The 21,885-nt window shown below is 39.9% G+C and overlaps 1 protein-coding gene across 3 annotated transcripts in view; it reads right to left on the bottom strand.

The window, feature by feature from the left end:
• The window catches only part of UBE4A (ubiquitination factor E4A), a 39,236-nt gene that overhangs the window by 3,578 nt on the left and 13,773 nt on the right, over positions 1–21,885 (bottom strand). For 2 of the 3 annotated variants that reach the window (XM_061145266.1, XM_061145269.1), the window contains 16 exons: positions 21,294–21,406; positions 19,763–19,915; positions 19,099–19,258; positions 18,657–18,859; positions 18,130–18,321; positions 16,867–17,200; positions 15,706–15,826; positions 13,627–13,931; positions 11,920–12,052; positions 10,686–10,873; positions 8,610–8,710; positions 8,387–8,500; positions 6,730–6,904; positions 2,777–2,957; positions 2,162–2,309; positions 909–1,066 (listed from right to left, as the gene is read on the bottom strand). In XM_061145266.1, coding sequence (XP_061001249.1) covers positions 909–1,066; positions 2,162–2,309; positions 2,777–2,957; positions 6,730–6,904; positions 8,387–8,500; positions 8,610–8,710; positions 10,686–10,873; positions 11,920–12,052; positions 13,627–13,931; positions 15,706–15,826; positions 16,867–17,200; positions 18,130–18,321; positions 18,657–18,859; positions 19,099–19,258; positions 19,763–19,915; positions 21,294–21,406 — 2,779 coding nt within the window. Of the gene's footprint in view, positions 1–908; positions 1,067–2,161; positions 2,310–2,776; positions 2,958–4,237; positions 4,414–6,729; positions 6,905–8,386; positions 8,501–8,609; positions 8,711–10,685; positions 10,874–11,919; positions 12,053–13,626; positions 13,932–15,705; positions 15,827–16,866; positions 17,201–18,129; positions 18,322–18,656; positions 18,860–19,098; positions 19,259–19,762; positions 19,916–21,293; positions 21,407–21,885 lie in introns of those variants that run through there. The other variant, XR_009693351.1, reaches the window with a different exon arrangement.

The raw sequence follows: 21,885 nt of genomic DNA, 5'->3' as shown, positions 1-21,885 counted from the left end.
TCCTCCCAGGTAAGATGATTTATAACATATTTTAAAGGCTAATATACCTTCTTTCTGTATTCTGAAGCCACAATAAAAATATAAATTCTCAGTGACACTTTGGAAAAGACATACTGCCCAGCACAGCATCATGCATATAGTGAGTGCTTAATCACAAACCATCAAGCAAAACATCCTTTTTTCCAATATTTAAAAAACATTATTTCCCTAGATCTGGGTCAGCTTATATAACTTCATTTTAAATAGGCAGAGTCTCCCAGTACCCATTTCTATCTAATATTGTACTTGGAGGAGGTAGGCTGAGGAAAACTTGAAGTCACCATGGCTGAGTCTAACAGCTGGAGCACAATGTTGATAAAACCATGTGATGAGTGTAAAACCTGAATTAAAAACAAAAAAATCCCCAACAACCTGTCTTATATTTTTACAACTAAAATGAAAGTGGAAGTTGCTCAGTCGTGCCTGACTCTTTGTGATCCCACGGACTATACAGTCCATGGAATTCTCCAGGCCAGAATACTGGAGTGGGTAGCCTTTCCCTTTTTCAGGGATTGAACCCAGGTCTCCCACATTGCAGGTGGATTCTTTACTAGCTGAGCCACAATTTCAAGTCAACTTATACTCCAGGTTGACATATATTATAATAAATATTGATAGGAATTATTTCCTTGAGGAAGAAGAGGTAAGGTTAGCGCCAGCATTTCCTAACAGAGTGTCTTATATCGGATGTTGACATCCTTAACAATCAGGTGATATACTTCTACCAAAATGCTTCCTCCACATAGCACATTAATAAACTAACAATCTGGGGTACCTACTGGGTACACAGTACTGTAGTGGGAGAAAAAGACGACAGCAGACAAAGGTACACGTGTAACTCCCGAGGCTGCTTTTGGGGGCCGGCTCACCTGAGCAAATGTCTGGCAATGGTGGATCTGTCCACAGTCACTCTGGAGGACGGCAGCACCACAGGGTCAGACATCAGTGTGCTCATGATGGGGTCCAGGAACTCATCGCAGGCATCAGCATAGGTTTCCTCTTCCTGCTGTTGGAGGTCTGCTAGGGACTGAGCATAAGAACCAGCCAGTTAGGGGGAATTAACCGAAGCAGCTGAGTTCAAAATGCTCAGTGATGATTCCCTAGTCTTAAGGGGTCATTAATAACCCTGTACAGCGATAGGAATAATTTTTAGCTTTATGGTCTAAAGAAGCCAAGATGGATATTACAGGAGCAAATTTAACATTTAGCCCCAACTCTGAATCTTCAGTCAGTTTGGCCCAGCTGCTAGAGGTCAAAACTGGAAATGAGTTTAAGTGTTAAAGGGAACAAAACAAAACAAAACAGCACAGACAACATCCGTACTTCTGACAACAGTCCTGTTGTAGGGGAGGTGAGGTTGCAGGGGTTCCTATTTACATAATTACAGAGTCATTCATGCAGTCTGGTATGAAAAGCAGTTTCCGGTTTTAGGTACAAACAGGTATAGGAATTTAAAAGTGGCTTCAGCATTTAATTCCTTCATGACTCTAGCTCCTCAGGGATCCATCTGTCTAAGCTCTAGGTAAAGATGAAGCTCAATTCAATAAAAAAGTAACTCAATGAAAGGAAGACTTATCAGTTAGGAAGGTTTTCCATTAGACTCTGCCATAGTTTTTCCTTTTTCATAATTGTTAATGAAGCTGCTCTAACCAAAGGGATTAGCTGAGTACAATATAGTATTTTAATCTTTAAAATGTATGGCTATTCCTATATAAGCCAATTACAGATAGAACAGAGAAAAATCAATAAAAATCAATGACTAGAAGCTACTAATCTTGAATTCTACTCTAAAAAGTTCTGCGTTAATATCACAGATTTTCAAATCTATTGGTAACGCTGTACAGAGAAGTTTTCATAAAAACAACCTATTAAAAATCTGTCAATTCTTTTCTTTTAGCAGAAGCTTCTTATTTTTCTGTTCTCACCCTCATATTGAAAAGAATAGTACTATTAAAGAATATGGTTGTTTTACTTATCGACTGGCCAGGAGGATTCATTCATTTATTTATATTTTCTCAACACAATACTCTTTTCCCCCATAAAGTTGGGTAAAAAAGCAAAACAGCTCAGTTGACAACATGATTTTTATTGAACATGTTAATAAGCAAATTATCCTTCTCACCTTGATTCTCTCTGCTAAGTTGCTGAAAGCCACAATCATATTCCCAGGCTTATTTATTTTCTTCAGGACTCGGACTGTCTGTGCAAAGAGAGTTGGGGAATAGGAACGGCCATCCTTGGGCACAGTGGCACAGAAATTCTCCTCGTCCCTGGAAGGTCAGCATCAGAAACAAACTAAGCATCAGAGGGTAGATCAAAGAGGGCAATAACAGAGGGCTTGAGGAACAAAGTTCCCCATCACTTAGGTATCGTGAATGTTCTTTTGTTATAGAATGATCTCTTCTAATTTTTACGAAGGAAGTCTTATCAAGTATCTGGTGACCATAAAAATATACTGTTTACAAAAAAAAAAGTACTGCTTTACCAAACAATGAAACAATTAGTAAAGTTTATCTTTGAACAGATCAAGGCAGAATGCTGGAAATTCTAAATAACATCCCACAGGTCATACGAAATCTCATGATTTAGAACTGCAGAAGACTACTTTGTCAGCCAACTAGAAACAAATCTTTTCTACTTCCACATAATTACCAGCTAGTTATTTCATTCTACTAGCAAAACCCCCAGTTAAAACACGAGCAACCCCTCTAGCCTGCCCCATTTAAATCTCAGGTACCCAAGATTTAAGTAGATGGTGCAGATATCTGAAACGAGCTGCTGGGGTTTGAAGTCAAATTCACTGAAATCCTTGACTTTTAAGGCCCCCATCTTGGGGCCAACCAGGTGCTGCAGGAAGTAGTTCAGCATGGAGATGATGCGCTCAGCCAGGAAAGGATGCACAAAGAGGGACTTGATCTCTGGAAAAAAAGCCAAAGCCTGTGAAAACCCAATCCACTAGAAATCTTCAACTTACTGTATCCTAGAGTTTTACTTAGAGACCTCTGGGGACTGCTTTTTTTGAAAGCAATTTTGAAATACATTTTTACTGCAGTAATATTAGAAAATATTAGATAAGCAAAGCAAATAAAATACAAAAATAACCACTCACAGTAAACACTAGTTACATTTTGCTAATATGTCCTAGCTTTTCTGTCCATATTTATAGACATATACATTTTTTTTTACATAGACATTTTTAAAACAAAGTGACTATCATACATACTCTGTAACTTTTTTCATTAACAGTATCATAAATATCTTACCATTTATAGGTTCCTGTGCTGTCCAACATGGCAGCCACGGGCCACATGTGGCTATTTAAATTAACTAAAATTAAGTAGAAAACTTCAGTTTCTTAGGTATACTAGCCACATATCAAGTGTTCAATGGCCACATGTGGCCAGTAGCTACAGTATTGAACAGTGTAGATTTACACATTTCTATCACATATAGTGGGCTTCCCAAGTGGCTCAGTGGAAAATAATCTGCCTGCCAAGCAGGAGAGGTGAGTTTGATCCCTGGGTTGGGAAGATCCCCTAGAAAAGGAAATGACAACCCACTCTAGTATTCTTGCCTGGGAAATTTCATGGACAGAAGAGCCTTGTTGGCTACATTGGGGGTAAAGAGTTGGACATGACATAGCAAATAAACAACAATCATATAAAGTACTATAGGATAGTGATGATTTATACCCTTTTTAACAACCACATATGATTGCACCATGAATTATTTATTTACTCTACCTTTGTTGCTGGTCCTGTTAAAAGTATTATACTAATTGATGAACTTCAGTGTGTATACATACACCTTTTATTTTTTTTTTAATTTTTTAAATTTTTTACATACACCTTTTAGACTTATTATATCCTATAATAAATTTGTAAGACACTGACTGCTAGGTCACTAATTTCGAAATAAATATATACATGCCAAGTGCACAGCCAAGTAGAGTACAGCTTGTTTAGTATTGCTGGTTCTTAATTTTTCCTTTTTAGTCATTATATATTGACTCTACTACTGGTGAGAGTTTAGTTCATATTCTTGTCCCTCTTCTCCTAATATAAATTTCCCTAATATATAAGCAGATCTTTGGAGAAATAATTTAGATTTTTCATTAAGAGCATGAAAATATCACAGCAGAGCCACACAATATTCTAAAAATTATATAAAGTAATAATAATATAATATACACACATACCTTTTTTTTTGCTGATATAGCAAGATACTTTATTGGAAAGGGGTGCATGGGCGGAAAGCAGGAGGGTAAGGGAACCCAGGAGCACTGCTCTGCCACATGGCTCAGTCTCAGGTTTTATGGTGATGAGATTAGTTCCTGGGTTTTCTCTGGCCCATCATTCTGACTCAGGGTCCTTCCTGGTGGCACATGCATTGCTTAGTCAAGATGGATGCCAGGGAGAAGGATTCTTAGAAGGGGCAGGGCACATGGCATCTCCTTTTGACCTTTCTCAAATTCTTCCGGTTGGTGGTAGTTTAGTTCCATGCTCCTTACCAGGACCTCCTGTCATAAAATAATTCACGCCAATTGCTACTATGGTGCCTGGCCAGGGCAGGCAGTTTCAGTCTATGTGTTTCCCCTAACAACTCCCAACTCAGAGACTTCATGCTCAAGATACTTCTTGGGAATTGGCGCAGAGGTCTCTCTGTTCAGTAACTAGTTCCAGCTGACAGTGCTGCTGCTGCTAAGTCGCTGGAGTCATGTCTGACTCTGTGCAACCCCATAGACGGCAGCCCACCAGGCTCCTCTGTCCCTGGGATTCTCCAGGCAAGAACACTGGAGTGGGTTGCCATTTCCTTCTCCAAGGCATGCATGCGTGCTAAGTCGCTTCAGTCGTGTCCGACTCTGTGCGACCCTATGGACAGCAGCCCACCAGGCTCTTCTGTCCACAGGATTCTCTAGGCGAGAACACTGGAGTGGGCTGCCATTTCCTTCTCCAGTGAGCTGAGACTGGGTATACTCTTAATAAAAATTTTAATTATTTTTTTGCTTACTTGCAGAGTACCTATCATTAAATCTTTCTAAATTTTCCACCAGAAATGTAGAACTCTCGAAAACAGTTTTTGAGATGTTTTTTGGAAGTTTCCATCGATCACTCCACTCTGGACTCCAATTTTATAGGCCTGCAGTGTGCTGGTCACACAGGCTACCTCCATCAGCCTTGGACTTCCTTTGTATGTCTCTTATGGGATTCCACTTTCCTCCTCCATTTTGACGGAGTATGTCTATCTCTCTGTAGCTTCTCAAGAAAGGGTACACTGGAAGTAAATTTGATACTGTCACCTCTGAAAATTTCCTTACATTTACCTTCAAACAGGATTGACAGTTTGGCTGGCTATAGAATTCTAGGCTGAAAAGATAATTTTCCATCAGGACTGTGTTACAGCTTCAAATGTCACTGTTGTGATATTCGAAGATATTTTGACACTTAAACCATTGCACATTACCTGATTTTTCTCGGGGACCTTTTAAGATGATCTCTTTACCCTGATTTTCTGAAACACCTCAGTGATATACCTTAGTGTGGGGGTCTTAAAGATTCCCTGTGCTGGGCACTTGGGGGCTCCTTTTGATTTAGAACCTCTTAGTTTTGGGGAATTTGGAGGGTATTATTTCTTTGCTCCCTTTCATTTTTCTCTTTTGAGACTTTCTAGATTGATATTTTCTTCTTCTTTCTCTTCTAATTTCCATCTTTTTTTATTTTTTCTGTTTTCATTGAAGAGTTCCGTGAATTTATTTTCTAACTGTCCTACTGACTTTTCAAAATTTCTGAAGTTGTATTTTCAATATTCAAGAGCTCTTGTTCTTTGGATAATCTCTGGTATTGCCTCTTTGTTCTTGTCTTATGTATGCTGTATCTTTTTTCATCCCTCTGAGACTTATAAAGATATTTGAAGGCCTTTTTGGCTGTTATTTGTGTTAAGAGGATTTTCTCAAATGCCTGGTGATCCTTGGTTGTCATTTCACATATGTATGTGTATGCTTAGTCACTCAGTTGTGTCTAACTCTGTGACCTCATGGACTGTAGCCCGCCAGGCTCCTCTGTCCACAGAATTTTCCAGGCAAGAATACTGGAGTGGGATTCTCCAGAGGATATTCCCAACCCAGGTCTCCTGTATTGCAGGGAGATTCTTTACCAACAGAGCCACCAGGGACGCCCCCATTTTATATATAACCAATATAAATTATTAATGGAAGTTTTTACTTTTAGATACAAAGTCTTGCAGTGTGAATTTTCTACTTACAGCACATCTTATTTCTGACTAGCTGCAGTTGAAATGCTTGACAGACTCATGTTGCAAGTGGCTACTGAACTGGACAGTGGAGCTATAGAGGGAGTGGAGATAAACGTCTCTGATCTACCACATTTAACCAGAGTTCAAGGATATTTTTTCAAGTCAACACAAACACCCCCAGGTATATTTATATGGCTATGTTGTCCTCAAGAAAAATGACACTAACTTATGCCTTCTGGCAGCTGTGTAAGGGTGACCATTTCCTCATTTCCATGTCAACAGTGGGCAACATTCTTTCTGAAGCTTCTCTAGTGATTCACTTCCTCTCAGACTGTGGAGGAGGATACTGTTACCAGAAGCCTCAGCGGGGCAGATCCCTCAGCTGAAACAGATTTTAACCACTGCATTTTTGGGGAAAGCAGTATGTTGTGTCCTTACCTGATGTCAGAAACGCAAGGGTACCGATTGTTTCATTGGACATGATGTTATGGAAACGTGCTAACTGTCCAAACATCTGCAGGCCAGCCTCCTTCTCTCGGCGGGCTTCTGGAGTCAGACTGTCCCATTCACCTCGGTCCTTCTCAATTTGCTGAATCTTTATCTTGCTCAAATACTACAGAAACCAGAGGTGGAATGGATCAGAGGACAAAGTGTATTGAAAGGAAGATGATATTTAAGAGGTCCTATTTAAAATCTAGTCCACTAAGCTGGGAAAACCAAGGACTACATAAGAGACAGGAGGCTTTATTACATTTAAAAAGAAATTGTGGAGAGATTTCCCTGGTGGTCCATTGTTTAAGGCTCTGTGCTTCCAATGCAGGGGGCATGGGTTCCTGGTTTGGGAACTAAGATCCTACATGCTGCATGGCATAGCCTTTAAAAATTTTTTTAAAAAAGAAACTGTGGAAACATTGTCTCAGTCTGGGGAGAGTAATGGGTTATTCCCCTGGAAATATTATAGTCTATGAAACAGAAAGGAGGATAAACAGTATATGAAACATTGATAAAAGCAAACAGGCTACAGGGAAAAAAAGCTGACCCCTTCCTGAAAGAAGGAAAACAAAACCACCCCCCAAAAACTGCTTATCAAAAAACAAAGCTCTATCAAATATGCAAGATGTCTGGAAGGAGAACCATAAATATTTAAAACCCTCTACTTCTCATCACTCTTGCTGTTGCAGCAAGCATGTTATGCTTATAGTCCCATGGAGATGCCATCGGTGTCATTCATTCTGTCACACCAAAATTTTGCTGAGAAAGGGCCATTTATTACAGGACTTGTTTTCTAAGGCAACAGATCTAAAAATCTTTAAGTATGGGATTATGATCAAAGGAGGAGCACTTTCACAAATTAAATACAAGTTACTGGGAGGCTGCTAATCAACATGAGGAGTGTGTGGGCTATCCGACAGGCTACCCTCATGACTTACCTGCTCTGTCTCCCCTGGGTCACTGCCCTGTCTTACACCTGTTGCAGATAAAGGGAATTTTTATAGGAGCAAGAGGCAGCTCCACAAGATATGGTTAAGCTGAAGGAGCTGAGTGGCCTCTGGTGTATGTTGTAAAACTCATGTTTCAGATAGAGCTAAAGATTTGGGAAGCAGTGGACAAATGAAAAATACTGATGATTTGGAGTCTCTATGTGAAAAAAATTACCCAAACCAGAGACTTTTTTCAAATAGTGGCATAAAAGTCAGAGTCTTTTAGGAAAGAGGGATAAGGATCATTGCTTTGGTTGGTCACTGTTACCAAAGTCTTGCAATGGAAGAAAGCTGAAAGTCACTAACTGAATGAAGATTCTCTGATTTCTTTCTGTAGTGATAGACTGATTAGTTGGGCCAGTCTGGCCTTTCTTTCACACTTGCTTTTCCACTCTGCCAAAATCTCATTCTAGCTCATAAGGCTTCGATGACCCTTGATCTTGGTCTCTAATGGAAGAATATCTATCAAACTATAACAGCAAGGTTGGCAGTATATTACCTGCAAAATTTTGGTGTCCAAGACAAGTACTTGGGGCATAAGGATTGCTCTGTTATGACTAAGAGGTAAAAAGTATGTATGATGGTATAAGAGCAGTTAAATCTGTTTGTTTTACCTGTATGGCTTCATCCAGAAGAAAGATAGCATCATTCATTAGCAGGTTAAGAAAGCGGAGGAAAAGTGGAGGATTCATGGCTTCTAAATTCTTAGAGGCATAGTCAGCCAAATCCTGTAAGACCCAGCCCAAGAGAACACCAGTTCAGTCTAGAATCACAACCCACTGGGGCTTATCTGCAGCAAAGATAACTCAGTTTTGGTTTCACCAAAAACACCCTCACCTTAATGCTCTCTCGGTAGGTATCTGTTCCCCACATGTACTTGAGGATGGGATACATGGGGCGGCGGTAATTAAACTTCTGCTCAAACTGATGGGGGTCTCCTGGAGTAAGGTAGAGCAAAACATCAGCAAAGCCAGTGCCATTAGAGAAAGAATATGAGCTTATGTCTATGTGCAGACAGATGGATATCAATCCTGTCTAACTCTTTGTGACCCCACAGACTGTAGCCCACCAGGCTCTTCTGTCCATGGGATTTCCCAGGCAAGAAAGATGGAGTGGGTTGACATTTCTCTCTCCAAGGGATCTTCCTGACCCAGGGATTGAACCTGTGTGTCTCCTGCATTGGCAGGTGGATTCTTTATCTCTGAGCCACTGGGGAAGCCCTATGTCTATGTGTAGCCATTTTTAGAAAATTCTGAATGTGTTAAGGATACTGGTAAAGCCAGTCCTGGGAGTTTATAAAGATCTAGAGTTGTAGCCAAGTGTTAACTTATTTCCTTATCGACAGAACAAGAGGGAGACAGATATAAAGGGTACAGACCTCAGAAAAGGATGAGGACTGAGCTGCAAAATAAAAGCCAAGGGAAACAAATGCTTTCACATCTAAACATAGAGTGCTTATCTGACTCTCAATGAGGCCTCTGAGCTAGCCATTGTGGCAGTGACAGCCACATGCAGCATGGGCCACTAAGTAATCTCCACATTCTTCGTGGATAACATCCCAACTGTGGGGGCAACTGGGTCCTGATTACTCTGAAAAATCAGGCCAGGAGCTGAAAATCTGAGGCTTGTACACCTTTTGACATGCCAAAGGTACCACTAGAGCTCTACAGGCTGGGTCATATAATAAAGGAGGAGTGTGGGATTTGGAGTCAGAAGACTTTGGTTTTCCTTCTGGCTCCACTTAATGCAAGTCTCTTAATCTTTTTCAACTTCTACTTTCTCAGAAAATAAAATAGTTAATATAATTCACCCTCGGGACTTCCCTGGTGGTCCACTGGCTAAGACTCTGCATTCCCAAGGTAGGGGGCCCAGGTTCATTCCCTGGTTCAGGGAACTAGATCCCATGTGCTCAATTAAGAGTTTGCATGCTGCAACTAAAGATTCCACATGCCACAACAAAGACTGAAGATCCTGCAAGCCACAACTAAGACCCCGAGCAGCCAAACAAATAATTATTTTATAATTCATCCTCTAGTATTACAACCAAAGAGTTGTAGTGGCCATATAATGAGATAATTGCAGGGTTTATTGTGCAACTTCTTATATATATATATATGTATATATATATATAAAATTAAAATTTACATATACTATCTCAGTCATCACTTCAACCCCATTTTACAAATGAGGAAAGTAAGTCTCAGAGGTGAGCAAGTAATGAATTCAAAATTCTAATACAGAAAAGCAGTCAGTAAAATGCTAAATATCGCTTTAATGTTAACTGCATTTATCACTGGATGGTAGGACACCCCTTTAAAGGGGTCTTAAATAACTGCTTTGCTGTCTTGTTTACTGACTGAGATGGGGTACTGCTTAACTCAAACACAGCATCTCAGGGTTAGAGCTCAAAAGGCCATGAGAGAAATTAGGGAATGTTTCCTGCTGTAATTCTTAATCTAACAAACTGTAGCAGAGTTAGACTGTCTGGACAAGATAAAAGAATATGTCAATCACACTGTCTTACTCGTCACCGTTCTATAATTTTGAGGCAAGAAAAATATAAAGACTCAGGTTTTAACTGGACAGCCCAATTTATTTGAATATGAGTCTGTCAAAAAATATAGTAAAGTTATTAGGAGTATATGTCTTTCTTTTTTAAAGTGAGACAGATCTGATTCTACCACTTAGTTGTATGACATAAACAAATAATCTTTTTTGAGCATCCGTGTCTTCATAGGGAAATGGGGATAATACAGTAAAACTTTCCTGTATTTTTGACAAGGAAACAATGTGAAAAAAGCACTTAGCATAAGGTAGCACAGGGCAGATATTCAGTAAATGATGGCTTATGGTATTTTCCATTTAAAAACTGATTAAGCGATGCACTAGCTTCTTGATTCTAGATTGCTTTACCTGTAAACTCAATGTCCACAAAGACCTTGATGAGAGCTTCTGCAAGGTGGGATGCATAGGGAAAGTTGCAGAACACACGTTTCCGGTGGAAGACACTGGATACCAAGGGATTTGGGGTCTGATCCATGTGGGGCATCACTGCTTCCAACACCTCAGCCAGTTTGGCCCTTAGGTGGGGATTCTTCATCCTATGAATAGGGCAGAAAGCAAACTGAGGAAGCAGAAAACTTTACTCTCAAATTTATAACTGTTTTTTTCCACATGAGGAATCAAAACATCATATCATCATATAGTATCTGTACTATCTCTACAGAGTGTTACAGGAGAAAACAGGACTGAGTAGTTTTAAGTCTGTCAATTTCTTGGGGATATGCAGAGTATACCATTCAGTTCTTAAGATCACAGCTTACCAATAATGAGGGTGAGTAGATAAGTTTCTATTTAATGCTCTGCCATTCTGTTTATTTCTCTTTAATAATGTATTACTTACTGTTTACTATTCTCTGACAGCTTCACCTGGGATAAACTTGCCTTTCCAGGCTTTCTGGGGATAAGGATCAGGATATAATTAATTATTCTACATTACTTACAATGCATACCAGATGTGCCTAACAATTGTTGGTTTAGAATTTCTCCCTAGGCCCGTTCAGTTCAGTGGAGGAGTGGGTTCTGCCTACGTCTAAGCGACTCGGCTCAGGGGACTGTGGCTCTGTGCAGAAAATTCTCACTTACGTACACATTGTTTCCTTTGGTCTACCACCACCAGGAAATCAGAGAAGCAACTCTACAGGTCAGTGAGCATCTTCCTCTGGGAAAGAGGACTAGAAGCTGTGAATGGTAAGTCTTGAGATCAGAGAGCATTTACCTAAGTTTACTGCTCATCCAATTCAGGACTGTAGAGCAAACTTTGTTATCAGACATTAGAAGATCATTAGCGCCTGGCAAGTTCTCTGGCATGAAGGTTAAGTATTTTAACCAGGGACTAGCAGGGGAATTCCCATCTGGTACCTTATATGCAGGTTCAAATTCTCTGTGGGCAAAGTCCTTTGTTTATTATGCCTCTCAAGTATGGGATTTTGGGCTACTCATAAGGATAGTCAGGTGATTCATTAATGTTAACACAACTTCTGAAGGCAACCCCTTATGATTCAGGCTTGTTTATTTCTTGGCTTAGAAGTCTTCTGAATGTTTCACAGCTCTGCACTGTGACAGAGCCACGCTTTCAGCACTTCACCTTTCTATGCTTCCAGTGAAAATGGTGATAAAATGAAGGACATGTTCCAAGGAATCTGCCGATGTCTCCAAGATGTCATCGGCAAAGCGACGGAGAAAAATGAGGAAATCACCCAAGTTATCTGCAAAAAATTCTGAGAAAGAAAATTTTCACTGGAATTAGCCAAACATCTGACTCTCTGTATTAAGCGATATTTAAATTCTTCTCTTTTACTCTACTTAGTGAAGGTTTACAAGAACCCCAAAGGTCTTGCAGGTACTAGGAAGGATGATAAGTTAAAAAATGCAGAACCTCCTTTGAATGAAAGGCAATTTTTAGTTTTATCCAAGTAAACAGAAGAACAGTAGAGATATAAAACACTGTTAACACACCATTGCAGTTTAAGAAAGTACACCAATGGATATATACTTCCACACTCAAGGTTAACTGAGTTAAAATAACCCTTTAGATGAAGAATCTTGAATAGAGATGAAAACATTAGATGACTATGGTCATCAGTCTCTGGGGTGCTCCACTGATCCTAGCCTTCTTGTATTTATGCCCTTGTATATCTCCTCCTCCACTACTCCAGAAATGATGGCATGTTATTTCCATAATTAGGTTATAAAAGCCGACAGCTTCCATTTTTGTCCCCTGATCTGAGAGATGCCAGCTGCCATACCATGAATAGTTACTAAAGAGAGTCCTGTGTGGCCTGGAAAAGAAGCCAGCAAGCAACTGTGATCTGCCAGCAACTACATGACTAGGCTTGTAAGCAGATCCTCCAGCCCTGGTCGAGTCTTCAGATTCCTATGGCCCTGGTGGATAGCCTGGCTGCAACTTCATGAGAGACCAAAGTCAGGACCGTGCAGCTAAACTAATCCTGGATTGCTGACCTGAGGGAACTGTGTGTAATAATGTTTGTTGTTTTAAGTTGCTATGTTTGGGGTAATCTGTTACTCAGCAATCAATGATTAGTACAGGGATTAAGAGCATGTAATTTGTACCAAGGGGAAAAGAAGTGCAGGGGGATAAATTAGGAGTTTGGGATTAACACATACATACTACTCTATATAAAATAGGTAATCAACAAGGATCTACTGTATAGCACAGGAAATTTCTCAAATTTCCCAATTATATGGAAAAAAGAATCTGAAAAAGAATGTATGTATGTATATATATAACTGAATCACTTTGCCGTACACCTGGAACCAACACAATATTGTAAACCAACTATATTCCAAGATAAAATAAAAATTAAAGAAAAAATATAACCTAAATTTGATGGACAATATCTGCTGACCCCTCAAACAATAAAACAGACATACACACTCTCTGTTCTGGGTTAACCAAGAGGAGATGACTTTTTTTTTTCCCTAAAGACTAGCACAGGGGGGAGGGTTAGACAGATAAATTTATAAGTCGAATGACCAACAATATTAATGATAGAAACTAACAGCTAATAGAAAACTAATAGAAAACCCTGACTGCACTTCACCCTCTAAAGACTATTTTCTGATCTGCAGAGCAGTGGCAACATAACTGAGGAACCAGCTGTCAGTTCTCCGAGGCTCTGACCAACAGTCATTATCTATGAGTTTGAGTTGTTTCTCCAAAAACGGCTGAATGATAGCTAAGGTAGGATATTTTGAGTATTATACTTCCAAAGTGACCCAGTTAAACTCAGATGGCTATAAATAGGAAGTTCCCAAGGGAAAGCCAGCTCACCTGGCACGTAAGCCAAAGAACTGTAGCCATCTGGCAAAGGAAAAGTCAGCTCCATCAGCTGTGAGCCCTCGTTGCCTATGGCCAGCTGAACCAGGAGAACAGCCATGGACACCTGCAAGTTGAGGCAGTTTTGCAGCATCTGCGGCTCAGTCATGGCCGTCTTGGTAGAAAGATAGATGGTCATCAGTCGTTCAAACTGCTCCCGGAGGTTGTCAGCAGCAGGGCTGGAACTCTGCTGAGCGTCCCGCCAGGCTACCTGCAGCCGATGCAGATTCTGGTTGATTTTTACCATCTGATCATGCAACCTGCCCTCAAGAGAGCAGAAGAGACTGGGTCAGAAGGCTCACACACAGATGGTTGAGTACAGACTGTTTCTGAAAAACAAATCCTCATATATTTATTCTAGTATTCCCTTTTAGGATGTAGGGCTGCGGTTGTGATGATACAGATGTCACAAAAGTTACTGACAGGATAGGGCTGGGAGCAGAGCACCGGGAAAATGTTACCAAATATTCAACATATAGTTAGTTGCCTTTGGCTGAAATGCACTATCCAAAGAATAGTGGCTTGGTTGAGCAGGGTGTAGACTGGGCTTTTATTATGTACAATATATAATGATTACGCAAAGTACAAGATAGTTTGACACCACCCAAAGGCAATGATTGTACTTGGACGTGGGTATATGCACAGTCTTTTCATGGTTAGTAGAGAACTAAAGCTGGTGAGAATGGAGTTCAGATTAGCAATGGTGGTGATGGTAGTGGTGGTTTAGTCACTAAGTCGTGTCCAACTTCTGCAACCCCATGGATTGAGGCCTGCAAGGCTCCTCTGTCCTTGGGATTTCCCAGGCAAGAATACTGGAGTGGGTTACCATTTCCTTCTCCAGGGGATCTTCCTAACCCAGGGATCAAACCCAGGTCTCCTGCACTGCAGGCAGATTCTTTACAGACTGAGCCACCAGGCACTTCCCAGATTAGCAATGACCAGATATAAACCAGAAGCCACCTGGAATGCAACCTAACAGCAGCTTCCAGTCCTCAGATGGTCAATAAAAATTAAATGATTCTTCAAAAAAGGTCATCCAAATGTTCTCTAATGAAAGGAAGACCCAGAGTTCAATGTCATGGAGAGTTGTGTCTGTGTGTACAGTCCAAACTCATTCTCTTTGGCTCTGTGGATGATGTCTACAGTTAGCTAGACTTTCATTTTTGTGTTTTAATAGGCTAATAAATACATGGTAAGTTGTTATCTACTGTCTCATTTAAAATATCAATGACAGAGAGAGAAAGTATCTCTAGTAAAGATATAATTTCATTTTTTGAAAAATCTGATGACGTTTGAAAAAAGCTATGTCATTTTAGGTTTCCCGAAAAGCCATTAAAAATTCCTGTCCTCAATATGCCTTCCTATAGATTATAACTATGAGTGAGTAGCTATTTTTCCCCCTTATTTATAAAATGTTCGTCACAATCAGCTAAATCAGAGGGGAAAAAAAAAAATCACAGAATGACATGCGGTTAGCCAGAACCAGACCATTTTCGGAAGTTACACCTTAGCTTTCAAATTTTTACATATGCAGAATCCTCTCTGATACAGATTTTATGATCGTTCTGAAATCTCTTAAAACATTTCTTTAATTTTTGTCAATTTTGTCTCTCTATACCATAGAATAAAGCTTTCTCTTTTTTCATCAGGCATAATAAGTAGTAATGAAAACTGAAGAGCAGCATGTGAAATATTAAATGAAAATTCCACTTGTATGGATGACAAAAGGAAGACAGTGATTTAAAAATGTCCAGATCGAGAGAAATATATAGTGTATCTTTACACTATATTTATATAATATAGTGTATCTTTAATTTTTTAAAAAGTTTTAACAGGTCAAAAATGCAAAATAAATTCAAGGCACATGGATAAAGCCAGTTGATCTAGACACAGATTAATGCGTATAATGCCCTTTTCCTATCAGATCCTAATGTAGGCCTTCAGTATAAAGTGAGATTGCTGTAAGACTCACTTCTAACCTTCTGATATCAACACAACCAAACAGTTCTTCCCCAACGACATCACAGGAGCTACCTGTGAAACCCCAGGTACAAGGTGTACTCCGTCAGGACCAGGTTCTCTGTCACTAGGTTGTAGTTCTGGGGAAACTCTGGCTCCTGCACAGCCGGAATCAAACAGGTCTCTTTGTCCAAACCTCAAAGAAAGGAAAGGAAGAGTAAATGTCCTGCCATAGACATCTATCTTGGCTCCAGTGTCCCCTTATCCTGCTTCCAGTGAACTGAGTAATATCTTCTTAAAAACAGATCTTATAACATTCCTACTCTATTGGTCTAAAAATGTCTTTTAGCTTCTGTCTATAGAAATGCAGTTAAATCTCTTTAGCTTGATCATGAAATCACCAAAAATTAAAAGGAATGTTAGATAGCACTGTAGATTTTCCCAGGAGATAGGTAATCATTTGTTACTATTCTGTACTTTTCTGTATATAAGATTATTTGCTTTTGAGCATGTGTTACTTTTATAATTAAAAGAGTTAAAAAACTGGGAAGAAATACATAATAATTAAGAGTGATTCATTTCGAGTGGTAGGACTAAGAGTGGTTTATTTCCTTCTTTTCACTTCTCTGTATTGTTTGAGTTTTCTCCAATTTGGCTTCAATATTTTTCCTCCCTAGGCTTATTTCCTGCCAATTTCCATACCCCTTCCCCCAGTTACCCCATGTTCTAGCCATGTGGAGCTTCCCACTGCTCCTTAGTTGTTTCACAGCTCTGTACCTTCATAGTTATTTCCTCTATGAAAGGGACTCCTTTGCTTGATAAACCCAACACATTTTTTAAGACTCAGCTATGAAGACCTCCACCTTCTACAGAATTCATCATTTACTCCCTTCTATGGATTCCTATAGCTTAGCCCTAGACCATATTATGATGATCTGTTAACAGATCTGCCTCCTTTTGGAGCCTTTGAGTTCAAAAAGGACAGGGACTGTCCTTTATTCATTTACTTAAGAATGAATGAATGACTGAATATCCAAGTCTGCCAAATTTAGAGAGGTCTCAGTAAAGCATAACATCTAAAACTATCAGTTTTTAAGTCTGTCTTTTAAAAATTTATGATAGCTTTTCTTTTTGCCTTATCTTCTTTGAGAAAGAGCGACCTTTGTGGAAAAGGATATAGAAGTGAAGGGCTTATGTTACACACACACAGTTTTGAGAAGACCAGCTCCCCCCTACCTCTCATGTGTACATTTTTAATTTTTCGTTCTTCATCATTCAACTCCTTCAGGGCACAGTAAGTAGGATTAAAGGTGAGGAGCCGAGAGGATCTGGGTTTGCAAAATGGCTGGCATAGCTTCAGGAGAGCAGCACCCAGATTCAGAAAGAAGGCATCCGAGGCATACATTTGGAAGAAGATTTCTGGCATCTGATTGGCCCAAATCTTGGTGCGGCCTGCGTTTGCATGCAAACAGTTTCCGAGCCAGGACAAGATACAGTGTTTGGTTTCTGGAGAGAGCTGGAGTAGGTTCTTCAGCATCTGGTAGATCTTTTCATGGAACCGAGCCATGAACTGTTTAACCAGAAAACACAACCACAGAACATTCCAGTTGCACAATCCTAATATTTGTTACTCTCAAAACTTAGCCACTGGCAATTTCCAAAAATACATGAATCCTGATCTTTCCCTTACTCTCCTTGTGCCTTACCCTGCCCCCCCATTTCTGATTAAAAAAAATAATAAAAATTCTGGGCACGTGTAAGTCTTCCTGATGAGCTGCCCAACTACAGCTAGCATTTACATAGCTTTAGAGTAGGGGTTGGTACACTTTCTCTTCAGAAGGCCAGATGATAACTAGTTTCGGCTTTGCATGCCATATGGTCTCTGTAGCACCTATTCGACTCTACCACTGTGGCATAAAGTCAAGCCATACACAATACCCAGAAGTATGGCTAGGTTCAGTACAACTACTTACAAAAAAGGCGGCAGGCTGGATTTGACCACTGCTATAATTTGCCAACCTCTGCTTTATAAAGTGTGATGATGGGAGATTTAAACTGCCCCCAATTCAACCACTGATTGCTGTTATGTTGGCCAGACTTCTACCATGTAATTTATGCTAGGAAGCCCAAACAGAGATGACATAGGGGAAAGGAGGAAAAGGAAAACAATTTGGCTTTTAAGCTGGAGTTCATTCAGAAGATTTTAGGAGCTGAAGTTCTAAGAAATATCTTGGTGAGGAAAATGAGAATTGAGAGCAGGTGACTGTGCTACAACACAGGGCAAAGAATAGTAGCAGCTTATTCTGACCCAGACAAGGGTCTGTCCTCTGCTCTTAGCGCATGCTAAAAAGAGGGCCATTTCTTTACACGATTACGGCAAAGAGTCACCCAGATCAATCTGCTTTCCCAAAAGGCTCAAGCAGCTTTGTCTGCATTTGCTTCCTGAGGAAACAATACTTAAGAGACTGGGGACTGGAATGCACCAGGAAACAGCTCCACCTGATGAATGTTGGCCTCTTGTACTTTGATCTCCTGGGGACTGGAACGAGATGGGTTCAGGAAGTAGCCATGATTTTCTATGACTCCTGGTGTCTTTAATAAGCAGGAGATATTCAGGATTATTCCTAGCAAGGTCTTCTGGTACATCTGTCCATTACTTGGATCCTTGGGCTGAATGTAGTCTACAAAAACCTGTAGGAAAAGACAAGTCCTAGTCAATTGTCTGTATGATGTGGTAAGTGATGGGGTGAGAGAGCTTCAAAGAGTTAAGACTATCCAACAACTGGGACTTCCCTGGTGGTCCAGTGGTTAAGGATCTGCCTGCCAATGCAGGGGACGTGGGTTCGATCCCTGACTGGGGAACTAAGATCCCACAAGCCATACAGCGTAGCCAAAAAACAAAACAAAACAAGACTATGTAACAACCAATGTACCTTTCTTATACAATAGGTAATATTACACTGCCCTCAGGACAGGGAAGCATAAACTTCCAACTCAATTGAACACATGTGAGCTTTCAGACCTACCTTGGCCATATCCTTCTGCTTAGTGAAATAGAGAAGAATGTCCAGATACGCATACAGTAGGATCTGGCAGAGCTCTAGATCTTTGATTCGGCTCGATAAAATATCAAACACTGGAATCATGACTTCTGGAAATGTTCGAACTTCCTCATCTAATATCAAGGCTTCGATGACCTCATCCAGAAACTCAGCTACACCTTCAAAATCTGATGGGAGACAAACGAGAGAGAGGAGGCCAAAGGAATTTCTATATGCCTTTACACACAGCTTTTTACTCTGCTGAACTTTTGATAATTCTACTGGTATTGAAACCCAAAGGTCAAGGGGTGAGCTCTTTTTATTCATTTATGCTGGAACCAGAGTGGCTCTGAGGCTTTTTAATGCAACCAGAGGAATGTTACAGAAATCAAATGCAGACGCTCACAGATCTTGCTTATGTACTCACGGCCTCCTAGGATGGCTTCCAACATCAAATCTACCAGCTGCTCGTGGATGTTTTGGTCAACATAGATCTCTGGGGTGAGAAGGACTGTTCGGGTATTGGACACAGTGAGGTTCCTGCACTGTACTGCAAAGGGTAGCAGGTTCTCTGGAACTTTGGTAATCTGGAAACAGCAACAAAGAGAGGGAAGATGCTAGCTCTGTGAGCTGGCGCAAGGGCAGATACAGCAAACAGAAGGGGAAAGACACACTGTCCCAAAACAACACGGCTTTGCTGTGGATGCTTGAAAAGCCATGAGAGTTCATTCCTTGGGTTAAGGAATCATCTCTTAGAAATTCTACTGCTGGAAGTGATCAAGCTTAGTCTACTCTGTTACACAAACCTCAGTAGAAATAAATTTATCAGACCTTTTTTTTTTATAAAGGTGTGATTTTTTTTTTTTAAGACATTTGTAGAAAGAATAATAAGAGGTACTTGTTAATTGGGGAAGGGGAAGACCCCAAGCCATGGAAAAGGAGAGATAAAAACTTCAGAAAACAAACTAACAGGATCTCTGATATCCAGTTCCAGATACACTATGATGTATACAAATTAATATAAAAGACAATGATCCAATTCTCTGGGTTATGTCATACCCAAGAGTACTTAATGGCAATGATTCCTTTACCTCTTCCTTGGCTCTTTGAAAGCAGGAATAAAGGTAACAAAAAATATGCCTCTCCCCTGCATCTCGATCAGCAGAGAGATTCAATGTTGTAGAAGAAGTCATGTTAATCAAGTGGTTGCCTGGATCTTGAAGTAATAAGCGAGTGAAGACAGCCTATGAGGAAAAACAAATAAACAAAAATACTATATCACTGCAAAGTTAATTTACTTTTACATTTTTATTTATTTTTTACTGAAGTATAGTTGATTTACAATGTTGTGTTAGTACAGGAAGGTGATTTCGTTACACACACACATACATATCTATTCTTTTTCAGATTCTTTTCTATTATAGGTATTATAAGATATTGAATATAGTTCCCTGTGCTATACAGTTGGTCTCTGTTGTTTATCTATTTTGCACACAGTAGTGTGTATCTGTTAATTCCAAACTTCTGATTTATCTACCTCCATCCCTGTCCACTGCAAAGTTAGTTTTAGAACACCAGGACATAAATGATAATTTTGACACAGGTAATTATGAGAATCACAGAATGTAAAAGGGAAAAAAGGGCAGGAATATAGATGCAGACATAGAAAATGAACTTGTGGACACAGAGGGGGGAAGGGGAAAGTGGGGTGAATTGATAGAGTAGCACTGACATGTACACACTATCATGTGTGAAACAAAACGCTAGTGCGAAGTTGCTGTATAGCACAGGGAGTTCAGCTCAGTCTCAGAGAGGTGGGATGGGGAGGGTTGGTGAGAGGCTCAAGAGGAAGGGGATATGTATATTAATACTTATAGATGAGTCACACAGTTGTATAGCAGAAACCAACACAGCACTGTAAGGCAATTATTCCTCAATTAAAAAAATTATGTATACAAATTTGATTGTTTATATCATCATCCTAAAGCAAGCTTAAGTGTCTAGTATAGCCCCAAGCACAGAGTAAGCATATTTGTTGAATGGTGTGGAGAATGAGAGATTAACTTATATGTGGAATCTACTACTCTTCATGATTGCTCATTTCACTCAGACTTTATATAGACAGTTTAAATGTATGAAGTCAAACTAAAAGTTGTCAAGTGTCTTCCCTATCAAACTTTCATCCGTTTAATATTAATTAAGCACTTGTAAGGTAGAATGTAGTTTTGATTTTGAAAAAGATATAAAGAGAGAGAGGAGCCTTGGCCTCAATAAGTTAAGTGTCCATGGGACAGAGAAAAGAGGTACATAAAGAAACCACTACATGGGACGGAAAGAGACAATTCTTATAAGAGATGCAAGAGATTACTGTAAGAGCCCAGAGAGAAAATAACAACTTAAATCTGGTAAAACTTTGTAAACGGGATGACTTGTTAACTGTGTCTTGCAAGATGGGTAGCTTTGGACATGGGACCATGGGTAGATGAGCAGATCCAAAAGAGGGACAACACAGACAGCCTAAGAGACAGAGCTAAGAAAGCCATAGTTGGAGAATGGAGAGCAGAATTCAGCTGCATGGCTGATTTTTACTGAAGGCACATGTAAGAAATGGAAGAATGGTACCTGCTCTACGTTGTTCATATCAAGCCAGTCTTGATCTTCCAGGTCTACTGCCATTTCTTCCAAATACACACACCGGCTGGGGATGCCATTCCCACTTTTCAGGCTTGGGTCACCTGAGAAATGGTTTTAGTCTGATAGGTTAAGGATAATGCTTCTGCCTTACATAGACAACTGATCTTGACAGCATTTCTCTCGAATCTGAAGTCTGACTCAGGTAATATCAGAGTGATCTTGACACAGAGAACAGTATCTACAGATTTAACCTGCCCACCCCCACCCCAAAGAGCACATGCTTTGTTATAAACCTAACATCATGACATTTAAAGAGTAAATCCCAGACATCAGCAGTAGTTTGGAGGTTTAACTACAGACAGGGCATAGAGGGGAAACACTATCTAATTCTTCTTGGGGCTTGCATCAAAATGTTTAGATCACCTCTGAGAAGAAAACAGACTTGGCTACCATTCCCATAGCCCTTTTAAAGTAGAAAAGGCAGAAGCAGCTACACTGTCCAGTCAGTATCAAAACAGATATCAAAGTTGTATGTCTGTCAAAATACTGATTTAACAAAAGCTTCCTTGAAAATATAAAT

The sequence above is a fragment of the Dama dama genome, chromosome 1 (genome assembly GCF_033118175.1).
Source record: "Dama dama isolate Ldn47 chromosome 1, ASM3311817v1, whole genome shotgun sequence".
Classification (NCBI taxonomy): domain Eukaryota; kingdom Metazoa; phylum Chordata; class Mammalia; order Artiodactyla; family Cervidae; genus Dama; species Dama dama.
The sequence above is the reverse complement of the archived record's forward strand: the minus strand, read 5'-3'. Positions and strand labels throughout refer to the sequence as shown.